The 20,230-nt window shown below is 61.6% G+C and overlaps 1 protein-coding gene across 2 annotated transcripts; it reads right to left on the minus strand.

Annotated features, from left to right (window-relative positions):
• Positions 1-2,723: 2,723 nt before the first annotated feature.
• Positions 2,724-19,162, minus strand: MYO1F (myosin IF). 2 transcript variants are annotated; one of them, XM_072919458.1, is made up of 28 exons: positions 19,024-19,162; positions 15,528-15,665; positions 13,831-13,920; positions 13,275-13,369; positions 12,695-12,782; positions 12,402-12,491; positions 11,747-11,878; positions 11,534-11,668; positions 11,324-11,456; positions 10,795-10,991; positions 10,622-10,702; positions 9,647-9,733; positions 9,428-9,514; positions 8,922-9,089; positions 8,757-8,842; positions 8,311-8,392; positions 8,101-8,207; positions 7,791-7,889; positions 7,179-7,323; positions 6,966-7,080; positions 6,225-6,394; positions 5,945-6,090; positions 5,536-5,682; positions 5,342-5,456; positions 4,977-5,060; positions 4,684-4,885; positions 3,216-3,382; positions 2,724-3,140 (listed from the first exon to the last, which is right to left on the minus strand). In XM_072919458.1, exons 1-27 carry the CDS (start codon positions 19,024-19,026, stop codon positions 3,222-3,224), a joined length of 3,183 nt encoding a protein of 1,060 aa, XP_072775559.1. In that variant the 5' UTR covers positions 19,027-19,162; the 3' UTR covers positions 2,724-3,140; positions 3,216-3,221. The 2 variants fall into 2 exon arrangements, with proteins under 2 accessions (XP_072775559.1, XP_030112837.4); XM_030256977.4 differs by having other exon boundaries at positions 5,308-5,456.
• Positions 19,163-20,230: the final 1,068 nt, after the last annotated feature.

Below are 20,230 nucleotides of genomic sequence, written 5' to 3' on the forward strand. Positions count from 1 at the left end.
CACTGCCCCCATCCCCATTCCCATTCCCATTCCCATCCCCCTGCCAGGACCCACGCCCCCATCCCCCTGCCAGGACCCACCGCCCCCATCCCCGTCCCCAGCCCCCAGGAAGGGCTGGAAGGTTCAGGATTTCCTCAATCCCCAGTTCCCAAAGCCAATATTTTTCAATCAAATCAAATCAAATCACACACCTCTCTCTTGCACTCTGCAGTGCAAGTATTCCTAAAAAAGCTGTGATTTACAGGAAAAATCACCCCGAGGAGTGCAGGGGCTGAAAACCCCCTCATGGTGGGAGGGGGGACCCACAATTTCCAGCGTGGGGCTGTGAGGAGCTGGAATTCCACGGGGAAATTCCCATTCCAGTGGGGTTGTGCCCTCTGTCACTGCCACCCTGGAGGACACAGCGTGCCCGGAACACCGCTGGACCCCAAATCTGAGCTGGGGAGGAAGGGCCGTGTGACATGGGGGCAGCTCCAGAGCGGCTGGGAGGGAGGGAGGAAGAGGAGGGCTGGGCTGTAGGGTCAGGCTCTGTGGGATCAGGGAAGAAGAGGAGGGCTGGGCTGTGGGGTCAGGCTCTGTAGGATCAGGGAGGGAGGAAGAGAAGGGCAGGGCTGTGGGATCAGGCTCTGTGGGATTATGCTCTGTAGGATCAGGAAGATGAAGGCTGGGCTTTGTAGGATCAGGGAGGAAGAGGAGGGCCGGGCTGTGGGCTCAGGGTCTGTAGGATCGGGTTCTGTAGGATCGGGCTCTGTGGGATCGGGCTCTGTGGGCTCGGGGAGGAAGAGGGCTGGGATGTGGGATCGGGGAGGAAGAGGAGGGCTGGGCTCTGTAGGATCAGGGAGGAAGAGGAGGGCCAGGCTCAGGCTCTGTAGGATCGGGCTCTGTGGGCTCAGACCCTTGGGATCGGGCTCTGTAGGCTCAGGCTCTGTGGGGTCGGGCTCTGTGGGCTCAGGCTCTGTGGGATCAGACCCTGTGGGATCAGACCCTGTGGGATCAGGCTCTGTGGGATCAGACCCTGTGGGATCAGGCTCTGTGGAATCAGCCTCTGTGGGGCCGGGCTCTGAGGGCTCAGGGAGGAAGAGGCGGGCCGGGCTCAGGGCTCAGGCTCTGTGGGATCAGGCTCTGTGGGATCAGACCCTGTGGGATCAGGCTCTGTGGGATCAGACTCTGTAGGATCAGGGAGGAAGAGGCGGGCCGGGCTCAGGGCTCAGGCTCTGTAGGGTCAGACCCTGTGGGATCAGGCTCTGTGGGATCGGGCTCTGTGGGCTCAGGGAGGAAGAGGCGGGCCGGACTCTGTAGGGTCGGGCTCTGTGGGATCAGGCTCTGTAGGATCAGACCCTGTGGGATCAGACCCTGTGGGATCACGCTCTATAGGATCGGGCTCTGTGGGCTCAGGGAGGAAGAGGCGGGCCGCGCTCAGGGCTCAGGCTCTGTGGCTCACGCTGCCGTCACTTCCCCCGGCGCAGGGCCGGCTCGGGGCGGCCATTCCCGCCTGTCCCTCCCTCTGCCTCTGCCGCTGGAATCCTCCCGGGGCAGCCCCGGGCGGGGCTCGGCCCCCACACACATCCTATACACCCCACACACCCCACGTCCCACACCCCACACACCCCATATCCCACACCCCACATCCCACACACCCCACACACCCCATATCCCATACCCCACACACCCCTCATCCCACACTCCACACCCCACACACCCCTCATCCCACACCCCACACCGCACACATCCCACACCCCTCATCCCACACCCCACACCCCACATACCACACCCTTCATCCCACACCCCACACCCCACACCCCACACCTCACACCTCACACACCCCTCATCCCATACACCACACCCCATCCCACATCCCACACCCCACACCCCACATCTCACACACCACACCCCACACCGCACACCTCACACCTCACACATCCCACACCCCTCACCCCACATCTCACACCCCACACCCACACCCCACACACCCGGCACCCCTCATCCCGCACCCCCAGCCCCACACTCCAAACCCCACACATCCCACACACCCCCCCACATCCCACACCCCGCACCCCACACACCGCACACCCCACACCCTACATTCCAAATCCCACACCCCACACTGCATACCCCGCCCCACACACCCCACACTGCATACCCCACCCCACACACCCCACACTGCATACCCCTCACCCCACACACCCCACACACCCCACACCCTGCACCTCACACACCCCACATCCCTCATCCCCCCCACACTCTGCACCCACACCTCTCATCACACACCCCATACCCCCTAGCCTGCACCCCGCACCCCACACCTGCACCCTACACTCCAAACCCCACACCCCACACCCGCAGCTGTCCCCTGCCCTGGGCTGTGGCGTGTGGGCACAGAGGCTCGCGGTTGCCACCCCAAGCATCGGTCCTGGCCCCACAGGGATGCAACCCCACAAGCTGCCGGGCCCAGCAGCCCCCGAGCTTTGCCAGGAAAGGCTGTGACAGCTCCGTGGGCTTTGCCCGAGACATCCTTGGAGTTGTGACAAGCCAGGGCACGGTGGCAGCAGCTTCTCCTGTTCTGAGCAGAGCCACGAGCTGCCTGAGCTGGAGCTGCTTTGTGTTTTCAGAGTTTTCTGGAGGGTTCACGCTGGGAGGAACGGGGCTGCCTCCCATCTGTGTCTGCCCACGTCGCAGCTTTTGTCACAGCCGCAGTGGGTGAAACACAACCCCCAAACTCAAGATTTGAGTCAGGTTTGCTGAGTCTGCTTGTTTGCCATCATTGTTAACAAAGATTCTGTTCGGACCACGGAGCAGTTTGAGTGCCAGGGTACGAACAAGCAGCTGAGAGCCCGTCCTTGCCCCAGCTGAAGGGCCCGTGAGATCCAGCGCTGGCAGATCCCCACAGTCTGGGCAGCTCGTGAGGAAACGCTCACTCTGTGCCAGCATTGGTGGGAAAACTTCATGGTTTGGAAGTTTTTAGAAAGTTTTGAAGTTGGTGGGAAAACTTCAGGTGCCCTGGCACCTTGGGAACAGCATCTGTGGGTGGGGTGGGAGGACGGTGACCTCGTCGTTTCCTCCAGCTCAGATCCTCTGCACATAATTCCCAGGGAAAAGCCCTTCCTTGCCGTGCAGCTGGCCCTTCCACCAGCCAGAGGCATCTGGGGAGGAGACAAAAAATCAGCTGTGGTGCCAGCAGGCAGGGAGAGGAGCCGGGCAGGGCAGGAGCCTGGTACCTTCCATCAGGATGTCAATGACGTCCCCCACGTTGAAGCTGAGCTCATCCACGTCCTGCCCGATGTACTGGTAGAGCGCCCGGCACCGCGGCCCCCCGGCCTTGGGCTGGGGCTTGGGGCGCCGGGCCGGGGGCGGCCGCTGGCCCACGCTGCGCCGCCGCTGCACCCTGAGGGCGGCAGGGCTGGGGTCTGCACGGGCACGGCGGGAGGGATGGCATGTGCTGCCCCCCTGCCCATCCTACTGCACCCCCTGCCCATCCTGCTGCTCCCCCTGCCCATCCTGCTGCACCCCCTGCCCATCCTGCTGCACCCCCTGCCCATCCTGCTGCTCCCCCTGCCCATCCTGCTGCACCCCCTGCCCATCCTGCTGCCACCCCTGCCCATCCTGCTGCCCCCCCTGCCCATCCTGCTGCCACCCCTGCCCATCCTGCTGCCCCCCTGCCCATCCTGCTGCACCCCTTTCCCATCCTGCTGCTCCCCCTGCCCATCCTGCTGCCCCCCCTGCCCATCCTGCTGCACCCCCTGCCCATCCTTCTGCTCCCCTTTCCCATCCTGCTGCACCCCTGCCCATCCTGCTGCTCCCCCTGCCCATCCTGCTGCCCCCCCTGCCCATCCTGCTGCACCCCTTTCTCATCCTGCTGCTCCCCTTTCCCATCCTGCTGCCCCCCCTGCCCATCCTGCTGCACCCCTTTCCCATCCTGCTGCACCCCTTTCCCATCCTGCTGCTCCCCCTGCCCATCCTGCTGCCCCCCTTTCCCATCCTGCTGCCCCCCTTTCCCATCCTGCTGCTCCCCCTGCCCATCCTGCTGCCCTCCCTGCCCATCCTGCTGCCCCCCTGCCCATCCTGCTGCCCCCCTGCCCATCCTGCTGCCCCCCCTGCCCATCCTGCTGCTCCCTGCCCATCCTGCTGTCCCTACACCCACCCCCGGAATGCTCCGTGCCTGCAGGTGGGTGCTCCCAGTTCAGGGACTGGGGGAACTGGAGCGGGATGAACTGCCCACCCTGGTGCTCTACCCATGGGTGCTCCCAGTTCAGAGACTGGGAGAACTGGGGCAGGATGAGCTACACCCTCCTGCCCATCCTGAGATGTTCTGTGCTGCAGGTGGGTTCTCCCCATGCACAGACTGGAACTGGGGCAGGATGAGCTGCACCTTCTTGCCCACCCTACTGCCCCACACCCATCCATGGGATGCTCTGTGCCTGCAGATGGATCCTCCCAGTACAGGGACTGGGGGAACTGGAGCAGGATGAGCTGCCCGTCCTGCTGTCCCACACCCATGGCATGCTGCATGCCCACACGTGGGTGCTCCCAGTGCAGGGACTGGGAGGACTGGGATGCTCAAGAGCCTGGGCGATGTGTCCTGCCAGCAAAGCCAGACTGCCCCACTCCGGTCCCCTCCATCTCCCAGCGCTGGTGGCAGTGGGAGAGGAGGATGGGGCAGGGACAGGGAGGTGGGACAGGACCTACCCGGCCACCCCCTGGTCAGGCACGCTGAGGAAGTCCATGTTGTGCTGGGATGGGGGCCGTGCCTTGGGCTGGTGGCCGGCGCTGCGGGCGGGAGGAGCCGCGGCCGGGGGGCCCCGCGTCTGCTTCTGGGGCACCCTGTAGGTGTCCCTCTGGGCCCAGCTGTCCCCGCGGGAGATCTGGGGACCTCCGTTCCTGCAGGCCCCTGGAACAGCCCGTCCCAGGAGGGTGCATTACAGCGGGGCCATGCACAGCCTGCACCCCCGGGTGTCCCCCACCCCGTACCCCCTCCTCACCTCTGGGTGCTGGCGGGGCACTTCGGGAAGGTGCCGGACACCTGCTGCCACCACTGCCCTGTGCTGCCCCCTTCCTTGTGGGCTCTGGGGGGACACAAGCCCCCCGTTAGGTGACAGTCCTCAGAGCCAGCTGTAGGGTCTGTGTCCCCCCATTTGTACCCTGTTCCCCAAAGGTCCCGGTGCTGCCCCATCACCAAGCAGAAATGGGTCCTTCCCAGGGGAGACACAAACCCCACAGAGTACACCCAGCTCACCCCAATGCTCCAGCTGTGCCCTGTGACCCCAGTGCTCCTGTGTCCCCCCTGCCACCCCCCAGTGCCCTGGCACTCACTGGCATTCCTGGGGAGCCCATCCCCGATGCTGACCGTAAGGGTTTTGCCTCCAGCTTTGAGGGCGGCCACGTCGCCCTGTCCTCTGATGAAGGTGACGTTGCGCGTGCCACCGCCGCCCCAGCCCTCCTTCTTCACCCGAAACTGTAGTCTGGGGGCAAGAGAAGCCATGAGGCCATGGTGACAGGACCCTGTCCTGCTTTGTCACCTCTCTTGGCCTCCATCCTTACGTGTCCTTGAAGGAGAGGGGCAGCTTGGAGCGGGTGAGCTCCTCAAAGCGTTTGCACAGGAGGCTGATCAGCTCCGTTTTGAAGATCGACTCCAAGAAATTATCGGCATCATTCTCGTGGAGGATGAAGAAGTCGTCCTGCCTGGTGCTGGGGGAGAAACCAGGGGATGTCAACCTCACCAAAACTGGTGGGGATTTGGGGATGCCACAGGGGTTTTGGGTCCACCCCGAGGAAATTTGGAGGGTGATTTGGCTGGAAAACTTCCTGGCTTCTGCAAAGCACGCATGAGGAGCCTCCTCCTCAGGGCTGGACACCCCCATGGATGAGGGACTGGAGAGCAACAGGGCATGGAGAGAGGGAAGCCCAGCCATGGGGATGCCCCGTGCAGAGCCCCTGGTAAGGGACACACCTCAGCGAGATGCCGCTCACCGCCTGCAGCTCCACCTTCTTCTTGAGCACCTCCTTGATCTGCCCCTTCTCAGGCCCCTTCTTCACCTTCTCCCGCCCGATCAGGTAGAAGTACTTGGGGGTGAGAATGAAATCCCGCTTGATAGGCTGGGAAAGGGCAGGAGAAGGGGGTGAGGGGGCTTTGCTGGGGGGGCACAAACCCCACACACACACACACATCCCACCCAAGGGAAGCCACCAGGAGCTGCACCAGCTGCCCAGCCCCAGGTGTGTCCTTGTACCTTGAACCTCCGGTCGTACTTGGTGACGGAGTCGGCGAAGTCGACGCGTTCCCGCTTGGCCAGGAACTGCCGCAGCTCCGGCCGCTCCTCCATGCCCAGGTAATCCCCCACGAAATTCCTGTTGATGCTGTTCCTGCGCCGCTCTTTGAAGTTGTAGAGGATGCTGGCGGCTGGGAGGGACCCCAAAGAGGTGCAGGTCTGACATGGCTCTGTGCTGGTGGCTCAGAGCCCCCCAGATGTCACATGTGTCATGGCAGCGAGAAGTGGGGTTTGTTTTATGCCATGGGAGGAATCCCAGCTGCTTGAGCTTGGCTGGCTTTGAAACCCATTAACTGCCTTCAAAAAACCTTGTGCTGTGGGAGGGAGGGATGGACCCAGCCATTTTTTGGGTTTTTCTCCTTGATTTTTCCTGCCTGCTTGGGAGGGTGGGAAAACCCATGTTGGGGTCAGTGGCTTGTCCCATCCTTCTGCCAACACTGATTCCCAGCTACTCTCCTCCATCCCTGGAAGGCCTTGTGAAATGCAGAGTGAGACAGCACAAGGCTCCCAGGGCTGGAAATAGGAGCAGGAAATCCATGCTCTCCTTTAGAGTGGGAAAAGACTCCAAACAACTCCCAGGCTGGTTCCTCCATCACCTAATCACCATTACTGCCATGATTAGGAGCCAGGCTGCTGCTCTGACAGCTGGGGACACTAAAAGGGCTGCTGGGGTGGCACTGTCCTGTCCTTGCCCAGCCTTACCCTCCTCTCTCATCTGCTCGTATTTGCGGATGGCGACGTGCCGGCGCCAGGCCTTCTGGATCACCCGGGCAAAGCTGTCAAATTTCCTCTCCCGCATCTCCTCGAGCAGGAAAAGCTGGGAGGGACAGGCAGTGCTGAGCCAGGACACCCCAAAAACCCTCCCCAGTGATGCCCAGCCCCGGGCAGTGCCCCCCAGGAGTCAGGGCCACCCACCGACTCGGGGTTCTTGACGAACACCTTACTCCTGCCCATCTGGTACTGGTCTGGGTCCATGTTGACCGAGCGCAGGAGGTGCTGCACCCCTTGGCGCTCGTCCCCGCGCCACGACGGCCACGTCTCGGGGGTGAGGATGGCGTAGCTGTGGGGACAGAGAGGGTCACAGAATCCCACAGCAGTTCGGGTTGGGAGGGATCTTAAAGCCCACCCAGTCCCACCCTTGCCATGGCAGAGACACCTTCCACTGTCCCAGGCTGCTCCAAGCCCTGTCCAGCTTGGCCTTGGGCACTGCCCTGCTCTGGGCACCCTGTGCCAGGCCCTCCCCACCCTCCCAGGGAACAATTCCTTCCACTATCCCATCCATCCCTGCCCTCTGGCAGTGGAAGCCATTCCCTGTGTCCTGTCCCTCCATGCCCTCATCCCAAGTCCCTCTGCTGCTCCCTTTAGTCTCTGGAAGGGGCTCTAAGTTCTCACCAAAGCCTTCTCTTCTTCAGGTTGAACACCCCCAACTCTCTTCACCTGTGAAGCCGTGTCAGGGCCTCCCACACCCTCATCTCCTCCTGAGGAGGTGCTGTGGGCTCTGCCAGCCCTGTGCCAGTGGCCACTCACCGTTGCAGGAACTTGTGGAAGAGGCGGCGGTAGGCGAACCCTGCCCGGCGCACCCGGATGTTCTCCTTCAGCCCCAGGTACTCGACCTGGTGCTTCACCCTGTGCAGCAGGGAGGGACAGTGTGGGATGATGAAAGGTTAGGATGAGACCTAAAGAGGACAGTGAGTCCCCACGTGCTCCTTGTGCTTCCCTAAGTTAGTGGACAGCTCAGCGGGACCAGCCCAGGGCTGCAGTGTTTGGAGGAAAGCTGGTCCTGGCCACATCTCCATGGCTGGGTGCCATTCCCTGGGTTCTGTGGGCTCCCTGTTACCTGCTCTCCTCCCAGTCCCGCGGTTTCTTGGTCTCATTGGGTTTGATGCAGCGGATGTAGTGTGGGGTGCACTTCATGAGCGTGTTCACCAGGTCGTTGGCCTGTTTCTGGTGCAAGGATCGACCTCTGTAGCATCAAAGGGGGTGGTGGGAGCACTGCCCCTGCCACCGCCCCAGAGGCAGCTGCTGCTCTGCAGCCCGTGGGACACACCTTGATTTTGGAGCCCGCGGTGGTTGGCCGTCCTTTTTTGTCAGAATCAAGTTTTTCTGGGAAAAGCATCCGGATGAAACCGCTGGAAGGGAGGCGACAGTCCCCAGGTGAGAGCTGCCAGCATGGCCTGGGCTGAGGCCAGCTGGGAAATCCTCTGCTGTGGGGCTGAGTGCCACCTCCCTGACCACCCCCAGGAGCAGGAGCAGGAGCAGGAGCAGGAGCAGGAGCAGGAGCAGGAGCAGGAGCAGGAGCAGGAGCAGATTTTCTGACCCCGCTCTGCCCAGCCCTGCAACCCTGGGATGCCCCCGGTGCCCATGGGGCCATGCAGGACTGAGCACCCCAGCACACAAAGGCAGGACCAGCCTTAAAGATCTGCATCTTGAGGACTCTGCCCTCTTCCCCAGCCCTTTTGGGGTGCCCCAGGTCCCCAGCACTGCCAGACTCACTATTCACTGCTCTGCATCAGCTCGATCAGGTCGGTGAAAAGCACGTCCCGGTTGCGCTCGCAGAAACCGTTCACGTCGTAGGACACCTGGGGACAGGAGGGGACCTCAGCTGCGGCAGGTGGGGCTGTGGGGTGCAGGCTGTGGGGTTTGGGGTGCCCTGCCCACCTTGCCAGCGTAGTGGTGGATGACAAAGCCCGAGCTCCAGCTGTTGAAGTGCTCGTGGGTGCCCACGGCCGCCTGCAGCTTCTGCAGCAGGGTCTGGTCGGCGCCCTCGCCCGTGGCGTGCATGGTGGCACACACGTCATCCAGGACACTCATGATCCCGGGAGGGTTCTGCCACAGGGAAAGGGAAGCCGTGGATGTGCCAGGGCTCAATCCTGCAGCTGGTCACAGCTGCTTCATGCTGAGCCACAGCTTAGTGCTGGTGCCCTTGCACGGGTGCTGGAAGTGTCCAAGGCCAGGTTGGCCAGGGCTTGGAGCATCCTGGGATGGTAAAAATGTCCAGGGAGTAGGACAAGATGATCTTTAAAGTTCCTGCTAACCAAAACCACTTTGGGATTCTCTGCTGCTTGGCAGGACCAGCTTTTACCACCTCAACATCCCGCCCAGCCCCTCTCCCTGGGTGCCTCTGCTCCCCAAAAAGCCTCCCCAGCAGAGGGGACCCCACTCACCAGCTTGTTCTCGATCAGGTCACACACCACCTTGTTGTTGAAGTACTGGATCTGCGTCCACTTGATCCCCTCCTGCACATACTCCTCCTGGGGAAGCACAGGGAGAGCTGGGTGTGCCCCGAGCCCCTGGGAGGTGCTGCAGACCCCCTGCTCCAAGAGGGGGGTGCAGGAATTGGGGTGCTGGCACCGCCCCACAGGCCCCGGCCCAGCCCCCTGTACCTGCTCTGCCTTCAGGGTCAGCTCAATGAAGATCTGCTGCAGCTTCTCATTCACAAAGTTAATGCAGAATTGCTCAAAGCCATTTTTCTGCGTAAGGGTGGAAGAGAAAATGGAGCTGAGTTTTCGTCTGCTCATCTGCCTCATCGGGGGCACCCCAACCAGCAGTGCTTGGGTGCTACTCCAGGGACCCTTCTCAGGTGCTGTCCTGTTGGAACTCAAAATGTCCCTCAGACATTTTTGGAGGTTCCAGGCCCTGGTCAGAAGCATTTGAGACCCTGGCAGGCAGCTGGAAACAGCTGTGATTTTGGGTTTGAACCATGGAATGATTTACCAGCCTTGCAGGAAGAACAAGAAGTCACAAAAGTTTAGATATTATAGTAGAAGTAATCACAAAGTAGAGGGAAGAATTTTTTAGTATTGTACAAGGGGGTTTTAACACCTGTACAGGGGGGTTTTTTGTTCTGTACATGGGGGTCAGAGGGTTTAAAATAGAGGAATGTAGGCTGGTCCTGTTCTTCTGCTTTCTTCCTCTTTGCCTTCATGTTCTTAGTGATGTTGGCACTCATAGATTAATTTAAAGTAGAAAAGCACCATTTAATATCGGTAATAGGTATTGGGGAAAAACTGTAAACATGTAACACGTAATGTACCATATAAAAAATAACAGCAGCCCACGGGCAGAGGGAGAGAAGAAAAAGTCAGAGGACAGAAAAGATGTCAGGGTGTGTGTGTGCCTCTGCCTGAGCTGTGAGCAAACCACAGCAGCCCCAGAAGAAAATCTTTTAGATAACTTGCAATAAACTGCCTTGAGACCAAACAACAGAGACTGCTGAGCCTTTCCTTGGAAGCACGGGCTGGAGGAGAGACTTTTCCACCACACGGAACCCCTGAACCAAGCCTGGGATCCGTCACTGTCCTTGCTGTGGGAGCAGGGCAGGACAATCCCGCCGGGCTCCACAGCACGGCCGCACACACCTGGAATATCTCGAAGCCGTAGATGTCCAGCACCCCAACGCTGTACTCCTCGTACGGCTTCTGCATGGCGCGGTTGATGGACTGCGGGGACAGAGGGGCAAGCTGGCTGCAGAGCGGTGGGATTGGCCATCTCCTGGAGCAGGGGGTGACCACCCCCTCTCAGCCCCACACACCTCCACCAGGAAGTCGAAGACGCGGGCGTAGAGCCCCTTGGCCAGCGCGTCCCGGGTGTAGGCCGCCTGCTCCACGTTGAGGGTGACGGTGATGGACTCGGAGCGGCCGCCCCACTTGCTGTCCATTTTCCTGCTGGTGACCTTCTCGTTGAGGCGCTCCTGGTCGACCCCCAGCAGGTAGGCAGGGAAGGCCAGGGCTGGGCAGAGCGGGGCTGGTCAGGGCTGCGTTCTGCCCACCTGGCTCCGGCCAGGGTCAAAACCCTCGGCCCCATCCGAGTGTGAAGGACAGCAGTGGGACAATGACAGATCACATGGGTCCTTCCTCTCCCAAAGTGACACCTGGCATCTGCCCCCTGGCTAACCAAGCTCTGGCTGAGCCATTTGCTTGCTGCCTCAGTTTCCCCATGTCTAACCTGGGGAGTGTGCTGGTGCTGTTTCCCTCCTCTGCCAGGGGGTTTGTGACACAGCCAGTTTGCCACTCATTCCCGAGGCTCCCTGCCCTGTCCCCTGGAGCCACTTGGCTACTCACAGTCAGCGTTCTCCACCCGGGCGTAGTTGCCTTCCTCCCTGAAGCTGATGTTGCCCAGGTGCAGGATCCCTGCCACGATCTGCAGCACCAGCTGCTGGTCCTCGCCGCGGATGCCGATCACCTGCATGGCGTTCTGGGGGTGCACGGAGCCCGTGAGTCCCCGCCCGGCCCCAGAGCTTTTGGGGACTCTCCTCCCTCGCAGGCACTCACCATGGTCTCGTGGAAGTCGCTGCGGTCATCTGTGCCCTCCACCTGGTAGGTGTCTGTCTGGTTCAGGTAGAAGTAATAATCCGGGCTCATGATGCCCAAATTCTGCCGCTGCTCTTGGGACGCCCCTTGGATGAGCTGGGAGGGGACAGGAGGTTGTGCTCAGCCAGCTCTTGGTCCCCACTGCAGCCTGGTGGCCCCAGGCCACCCCCATACCTGGTAGTAGATGTGGAAATTCCGCTCGCACTCGTTCTGGCTCACCACGCGCGACTTCTCCAGCAGGAAGTTGGAGATCTTGCCCCCATCGGGTTCTCCGCCCCGGCTGAACTGGATCTCAAAGTATTTTCCCTGCTCGGGCACAGATCCTGCTCAGAGCTGTGGTCCTGCCTCAGGGGACTCCTCACTGCCCCCAAGCCCTTCCCCACTGCACGAGGAGCTGTGTGGGGTGTGCAACCCCTGGCTGAAAACTTTATGGTTTATGTGGGGGCCTCACTGCTCCCTCAAATACCCAAAAGGAGGTTGGAGCCCAGTGGGGTCGGTCTCTTCTCCCAGGTAACAGGCAACAGGGCCAGAGGAAATGGCCTCACATTGGCCCAGGGGAAATTTAGATTGGATGTGAGGAAAAATTCCTCCACTGAAAGGGTGGTCAGGCACTGGAACACACTGTGGTGGAGTCACCATCCCGTGGTGGAGCCACCATCCCGTGGTGGAGCCACCATCCCTGGAGGGATTGAAAAGCTGAATGTGGCACTTGGGGACGCTTGGGGCAGGGTTTGGGGAATGGCTGGACTTGATCTAAAGGTCAACTTTGCAACCCAGCTGGTTCAATGGTTCTGCTGCAGCGCTGACCCTGCCCTGCCCTGGCACTTACGAAGCGGCTGGAATTGTTGTTCCGGACAGTTTTGGCATTTCCAAAGGCTTCCAGCAGCGGGTTGGACTGCAGGATGATGTCCTTCACGTGCTGGGGACAGAGGAGGGCAGGGCTCAGCACTGCTGTGTCCCACTCCAGGCCTGGGGACAGACCTGAGGCTTTGCGTGTCCCAGGCCTGGAGTGGCTGCCCCGTGTGTCACCATCAGCCCCCATCAGGGGGATGTTGGGGGCCAGGGAGGTGGGGATCAGTTGGGAGGTGAAATGATGAGTGGCAGGGGGAACAACAGACCTACCTGGACTTTCTCCCCACCCCCAGACACTTTGGAGATGTAGCCCATGATGTATTTTGCTGCCACTGTTTTCCCAGCTCCGCTTTCCCCGCTGTGCAAATGGCAAAGCAGAGCAGATGTGAAATGGCCCCACCAGAGCCACCCATCCTTGGGGGGCTTTGGGGTGGGTCCAGGAGGAGGACCAGAGGATGACAGCGAATTCTGGGGACTGTGCCACCCCTTTGGATGGGGCTGCCCAGGGGTATCAGTGTGAGCAGAGCGTGGCTCAGTGAGGAGCCACTCCACGAGACGTTGAATTTGTTGTCACCGGATTTAGAAGTGGAGGAGGGGGACTTGGGAGCCTCAGAGGGAAGTCTCTGGCCTTGCCCCACATCCTGACCATTTCCCTTGCAACACTGCCCCGCAGAGCTGCATTGCACAAGGCTCTGTCCCTGCCTGGGACACCCCTGGTCACGCCAGAGCCCAGGAGCCAACTCTTCAGCCACCTCTCAGCTGGCAAACCCCAGGCTGGGGAGAAGGGGTGGTGGGGACAGGTGTCCCCAGGGGCAGTGACAGCCCAGCTGTGCCCAGTGTCCCCCAGTACCTGATGATGACACACTGGTTCTCCCCGTCGATCAGCATGTTCCGGTACATGTTGTCAGTCAGGGCGTAGATGTGGGGGGGATTTTCATACTGGGCCTAAGCAGGGGACAGGGACAGCGGGGCTGAGCACAGAGCAACCCCCAGCTCCCCTCCCCAGATCCCCTTCACTGCCCACAGGAGAACCAGCCTCTTCCCACTGACCCTAAATGAGGGACAAGGACAGCAGTGCTGGGCACAGAGCAACCCCCAGCTCCCCAAATCCCCTCACTCTGCCCCTGTGGGAATCAGTCTCTTCCCACAAACACCAGCTCAGCAGCAGCGTGTCTGGTGGTTTCTATCCCCCCTCCTCCTCGGGAAGCTCGCTGGGGCTGCATTTTACCATGTTTGGGTTTCTTTAGTGTGCCTTTCTGAGCTGAATTCCCCAGGATTTGCTGCTGGGTCTCTTGTTAGGAGCACCGAGCCCCGCAGCAGCCGAGGGGCTGTGGAGGATGGGGACCCTCAGGGGACGCCCCTAATTGCACAGAATTAACCCCAGATTGCCCCCGGGGCAGCCTCACCGCGCCCTGGTACAGCTCGATCTCGCGGTCGGTGAAATAGGGCATCTGCTTGAAGGGGTTCACGGAGATCAGCACGGGCCCGATGTAGGTCTGGGCAGCAGGTCAAGGGCCATGTGTCCTTCCCGTGTCCCCCTTCCCACTGCCCACTCCCATCTGGGGGCAGGAGGTGCTTATGGGGTCCCTGGCATGTCCCAGGAATGGCACGAGGGTGGCATTTCCAGCCTGGCACAGGCAGAGCTGCCCTGCTGCCGTGACTTGGGCACTCCCAGAGCTCCCTCAGCCCCTGCAGTGCGATGGGTGCTGGAGCATCCCCTCAGCTCCTGCTCTGGCTGGGGATGGCTCCAGAAGCTTCTCCAGCATCCCTGGAATCCGCCCTCTGCTCACGCTCCACCTGCAGATTTTCCAGCAGGAGCCCATCCTGATTGACATCCAGGGAAACTGAGGCACGGAGAGGAGAGGGGCTGCGGGTCCTGCCTCTCCCTGCCCGCCAGGCACCTGCTGCCACCTCTCCTGCATCACTCCCGGGTCACTCAGGGCGGGCAGGGGCTGGAAAAGCGGGAATTGGAGCAGTGGGGTTATCCCAAACCTTTGATGCCCTATTTGTGTCCCACCTGCCGGCGGGACAGGGTCAAAGGGTGGGAAGAAGGAGCTTTTCTGGGAAATGCAGAAGCTTGGGATGTTGAGTCATGACTGGACAGAGCCCTGCGTGCAGCAGCACAGGAAAAATAAAAAAAAAAGGAAGGGAGAGGCTGCGTGGGGTATTTTTCCCCTCCAAAAAACAAAATCAAAAAGCTAAAAAAAGCCAACCCCAAAGGCATGTAAAGGCCCGGGGCTGCGGGGGGAGGTGGCTGAGGCACAGCCGGGACGGGGCCACGTCCCCCCGTCCAGGGCAAAGGCAGAGCCATGGGCAGCAGCCTCAGCCCCGCTGCCACCCCAGAACCCCCCGTGCCCTGCTGTGCCCCTCGGGCTCTGCTCCTTGTCCCCAGCAGGGACAGCCACCCCTGCCCGGGGAGCAGGACACCGAGCTGGCCATGTCCCCAGGTGGGTGTGGGGTGTGAGAAGGGCTCGGGGACACGTCCCTGTCCTCCTGCAGGGCTGTGGTGCCCGGCAGTGCCAGCTCTGCTGGAGCAGCTCCGTGTCACCTCTGTCCTGGCATGGTGTCCCCTGCGCTGGCACAGTGTCCCCTCTGTCCTGGCACGGTGTCCCCTGTGTCCTGGCACGATGTCCCCTGTGTCCCGACATGGTGTCCCCTGCATTAGCACGGTGTCCCCTGCACTGGCACAGTGTCTCCTCTGTCCTGGCACGGTATCCCCTGCACTGGCATGATGTCCCCTCTGTCCCAGCATGGTGTCCCTGTGTCCTGACACGGTGTCCCCTCTATCCTGGCACGGTGTCCCCTCTGTCCCGACACGGTGTCCCCTGCGCTGGCACGGTGTCCCCTCTGTCCTGACACGGCGTCCTCTGTGTCCTGGCACGGTGTCCCCTGCGTTAGCACGGTGTCCCCTGTGTCCTGACACGGTGTCCCCTGCGTTAGCACGGTGTCCCCGTCCTGACACGGTGTCCCCTGTGTCCTGGCATGGTGTCCCCTGCATTGGCACGATGTCCCCTGTGTCCTGGCACGCTGTCCCAAACCCTGACAAACCCTCGGAGCCCATCCCCGCCGCCCCCGGGCCTGTCCCGCTGCCTGTGGAGGATACAAAGATGAAATCATCCATGAAACGCTTCCTGAGGTTCTCCACGATGGCCTCCTCGGAGATCTTGGCCAGCAGCACCATGTCGTCCACGCCGCTCTGCCTGACGTTGTGGCTCTGCCAGTGGAAGCGCTCCTTGCTGCCCTGAGGGGACAGGGACACAGCGGCTGGGCCGGGGCCACCTCCTGCCACCAGGGCCACCTCCTGCCACCAGGGCCACCTCTGAGCCCGAGCTGGCCCCGGCTCCCCGGCTCAGCCACCCCCAAACCCGCAGCTCCGGTGCCAAGGGAGGGTTTGGCCCGGCTGGGACCTCACAGAGCTCAGATTTCAGCGCACTGGGGCTTGTCCCAACCCCCCGGACCCCTGCTCCCCTCCTGGTACGGGCAGAGAGCTGACAGGACCTGCCCCAGCCCCCTGCTCCCCTCCTGGCACCTGCAGAGGAGCTGACAGGACCTGTCCCATCTCCCTGCTCCCCTCCTGGTACCCGCAGAGAGCTGACAGGACCTGCCCCAGCCCCCTGCTGCCCTCCTGGTATGGGCAGAGAGCTGACAGGACCTGCCCCAGCCCCCTGCTCCCCTCCTGGCACCCGCAGAGGAGCTGACAGGACCTGTCCCATCTCCCTGCTCCCCTCCTGGTACCTGCAGAGAGCTGACAGGACCTGTCCCAGACCCCTGCTGCCCTCCTGGTACCTGCAGAGGAGCTGACAGGACCTGCCCCAGCCCCCTGCTCCCCTCCTGGTACCTGCAGAGGAGCTGACAGGACCTGTCCCATCTCCCTGCTCCCCTCCTGGTACCTGCAGAGAGCTGACAGGACCTGTCCCAGCCCCCTGCTCCCCTTGCTGGTGCCCAGGAGATGCCAGCAATGCCAGCAGCCTCTGCCCTCTGTCCCCAGCTCTGTCCCCCGGGGGCTGTGGCCAGCAGCAGGGCTGGGCTGTGATTTGTACTTTTGGGGGGTGAACCCGGCCCTGGGCTGGCAGGGGGGGATTTCACCGTGCAGAAACCCCCCAGAGGTGTCCCCTCCCCCTCGATGTCCCCACAAACCAGCCGGGCACAGCTGTGGTGCCCAGGAGGGGACACCCCGTGTGTCCCGAGGCTCCTCTTTCCCCACCCCCAGGGTTCCTCTTTCACCCCCCAGGCTCCTGTCACCGATTTCACTTCTCCCCCATCAGCCCTGGCCTCTTACTCTTTCCATTTCCCTTTTCTTCTCCTCTTCCCCTTTTTACTCGATTTCCCTGCAGGCTCCTGGCAGCCTCTGATTGTCACCCACAGTCCCCCTGGGGTGTCTGTCACAACCTGCCTCCATCACCTGCCTGCCTCTCTCCTCCCTGGGCTCTGCAACCCCAAACATCCCCTCTCCAAACCCCAAATTCCAGTCAAGCCCACGGAGCTGCTGAAGGGGCTTTTTGGTGTTGTCCAGCACCTTTTTTTGGGGTCAGCTCAGGGGGCTCAGGGCATCCAGGGCTGCTCACACAGCCTGAAATCACCCAGAGAGCTTCTCCGCTTCCTTCTGGGCCTTTTTCTTGCTTTCATCCTAATATCCCCTAGGAAATCCAGCTGGAAAATCACAGCAGGCTCAGCTGTCCTCTCCAGGTCACTGTGGTGTCACCCAGGGAGCTGCCAGGGTCCCCAGGACCTGCCCAGCTTCACCCAACCCAGCCCAAACCCTGGGCTTCAGTGGGGGAAGGGTGGGAAGAGCCCAGGGGCAGCCAAACTCCTCAGTGCCCTGTCCCCATCACCCCAAAGCTGCTGCCACAGGCACCCTGGGCTGCTGATCGAGGCCAAATCAAGGCAAAAGGAGAATTTCCTGCTCAGAGAGCTCAGAGGTTTTGGGCTGACACCCAGAGATTCTCTGTCAGCCCTCAGAGCTGTCAGTGGTGAGTGTGCCTTCACCTCCTCTTCCTCTGGGCCTGCTCAGGGGCTTTCCTGCCTCTGCTGGGGCACCTGGTGCAGCCCAGCTGGGGGGAAAACAGCAGCTCCCAGCTGCTGAACGGTGGGTTTGTCTGCAGAGCTCTGGGTGTTCCTGCCTGGCTTCCCCGAGCCTGTCACGGGGGGTTTGCAGGGCTAAAAGATGAGGTAAAATCAAAGTAAAGTCAAGATGAAGGGGAATTAGGATCCCTTAAAACCCTGGTGTTGCCCCAGCTCAGTGCCCAGGGAGCTCCCATGGGACAGGGCTGCAGGTGTCATCCCTGTGGGGAGGGGGAGCACAGATTCATTTGCTCCCAGAGGTTTGGGGCAGCAGTTTCTCCATCCCCTGCTCTGTCCAGTCCCCTCTGTGCAGTCCCTCCTCTGCCCCAGGCCAAAGCTGCCCAGGGAAGGGCACCTGCACCGAGCCACTCCAGCCTCATGCCAAGCAGGGAGAAGCTTTTGTCCACCTTGCAGCCCCTGGGCACGAGGGACTTTGCTCCAAAGGGGACAGGTGGCACATGGGGAGCCCCTCAGCATCCCCAGCTGCGGGATGGGCACTGTGCCCACCCCTGTGCCCGGGGCCAGGATGCTCCTGGCACTCAGATAGGATCTCTGGGCAGGAAGGGGAGCAGCCCTGTGGCAGCGCTTTGAAAACTGTATTTTGTTCAAAGCTGTGGTCTAAACCACAAAAGAAGCTGCAGCCCTGAGCAGGGAGCGGATGCAGCCCAAGGTGGCACCTTTTGAGACGAGACAGGCCAAGCCCAGAAGCATCAGCAGCTCCAAAACCACTGAAAGCATCAATATTGCAGCAGATTTGTCACAGCACTGTCACAGCAGACACAGGCAGGGCTGGGGCTGGCAGGAGCCAGGGCATGGCTGCCTTTGGTCCTCCACGAAGCCACGGAACAGCTTCAGGTGGTGGAGGAGGGGACAGTGCAAGTGTCCTTGGGGACAGCATCTGAGCAGCTTCTCGGAGGTGACAGCCACAAGTGTGGGTGGCAGAAGGTTCAGTTTCAGCCTGGCCACTGTCCCCTTCCTGTCTGGGTGGAAATAGCTGGGGACAGCATCACCCCAGGAGCTGTGCCAGCCCCTTCGCCCATGTCTGAGCATCTTCCCAATTTTGAGAGCTTTCACCTTCCTCTTCTGCCTCCACACCAACCTCCAGGAGGGGCTGCAGGGAGGGCAGCACCGTCTGGCCACGGGGACCAGCACCCAGAGGGTCCCTCCTGGCCTGGGCCATGTGGCTGCCACCCCCAGCCCACTCTCTGTCCCACCAGCAGCACCAGTGGGGACAATTTGTGCTGTGGGTACCACAGTGACAGCAGTGATGGCACACCACACCCAAACCCCTCTGTGTCAGCACAGACCCATCCCCTGGTGCTCCCCACCCTGTCCTGGGGGTCACCACCCCTCTGCACCCCCCCCAGGCCTGTCCCCAAGCTGGGGACATTGTCCCCTCTGCAGCAGGGACACAGGGCAGCTCAGGGCCAGGCTGGCAGCGGGGAGGGCAGGGCTGAGGTGGCCCTGAGGTGGCAGCAGGAGGAGGTGACACCCCGGGGGGCTCGAGGGGAGCAGGGTGGGGCCCTGCTGGCACTCACCATGATGTCCCTGTGTCCCTTGCCAGGCCAGGTGCTCGGGCTCCTGTCACCGGCGGCCCGGGGCCATCCCGGAGCACTCGGATTTTATCTTTCTGCTGTAACAACGATTGTGACGAATTTTCTTTCCCTCCCACTTCCTCATTTTGAACCCTTTGTGGGGGTGGGGAGGACAACGACAGCTTTGCTACCAGGGACTTGGGGTGGCCCTGCCCGGGGTGTCCCCACCTCTGCTGCTGCTGGCTGAGGGACAGGATGCAGGACAGAGCCCAGCAGGGATGCTCAGAGCCTCGGGGACCTGTCACCCTGCAGTGACAGCTGGATGTCACCTGCCCAGTGCTGGTCAGTCAGTGCTTGGATGTGGGTTTAGGAACGAGATGCTTTTGGTTGGTTTTTTTTTGTTGCTGTTGTTTTTTGGGCTTTTTTCCCCACTCCCTGCCTGAGGTGCAGAGAAAAGTGGGGTTACTGCAGGAACTGAGGCCACCCTGTCCTCTGCAGAGATACAGAATGTTTTGGGTTAAAAGGGACCTTAAATTTCATCCAGTGTCACCCCTGCCATGGCAGGGACACCTTCCACTGTCCCAGGCTGCTCCAAGCCCTGTCCAGCCTGGCCTTGGGCACTGCCAGGGATCCAGGGTGGGCACCCTGTGCCAGGGCCTGCCCACCCTGCCAGGGAACAATTCCTGCCCAATCTCCCACCCAGCCCTGCCCTCTGGCAGTGGGAGCCATTCCCTGTGTCCTGTCCCTCCAGGCCTTGTCCCCAGTCCCTCTCCAGCTCTCCTGGAGCCCCTTCAGGCCCTGCCAGGGGCTCTGAGCTCTCCCTGGAGCTTCTCCTCTCCAGGGGAGCACCCCCAGCTCTCCCAGCCTGGCTCCAGAGCAGAGGGGCTCCAGCCCTTGCAGCATCTCCGTGGCTGCTCTGGCCTGGCTCCAGCAGCTCCACGTCCTCCTGCTGCTGTTCCCCAGGCTGGGGCAGCTCTGCAGGTGGGGTCTCACCTGAGCGGGGCAGAGGGGCAGAATCCCCCCTCCCCTGCTGGCCCAGCCCAGCACCACCAACACGGGGTGGGGTCTCTGTGCCATGGGGGAAATTGTTCCTCCACGTCCTAAAGCAGCTCTGGGTGAATCCCCACCTCTCCAGCCTGCTCTGCTTCGCAGGGAAAACCCTGCCCTGCTTCCAAACCCCTCCCTTGGGGTGCACTGTGGTGCTGTGGGT

Source organism: Taeniopygia guttata, chromosome 28, assembly GCF_048771995.1.
Source record: "Taeniopygia guttata chromosome 28, bTaeGut7.mat, whole genome shotgun sequence".
NCBI lineage: Eukaryota > Metazoa > Chordata > Aves > Passeriformes > Estrildidae > Taeniopygia > Taeniopygia guttata.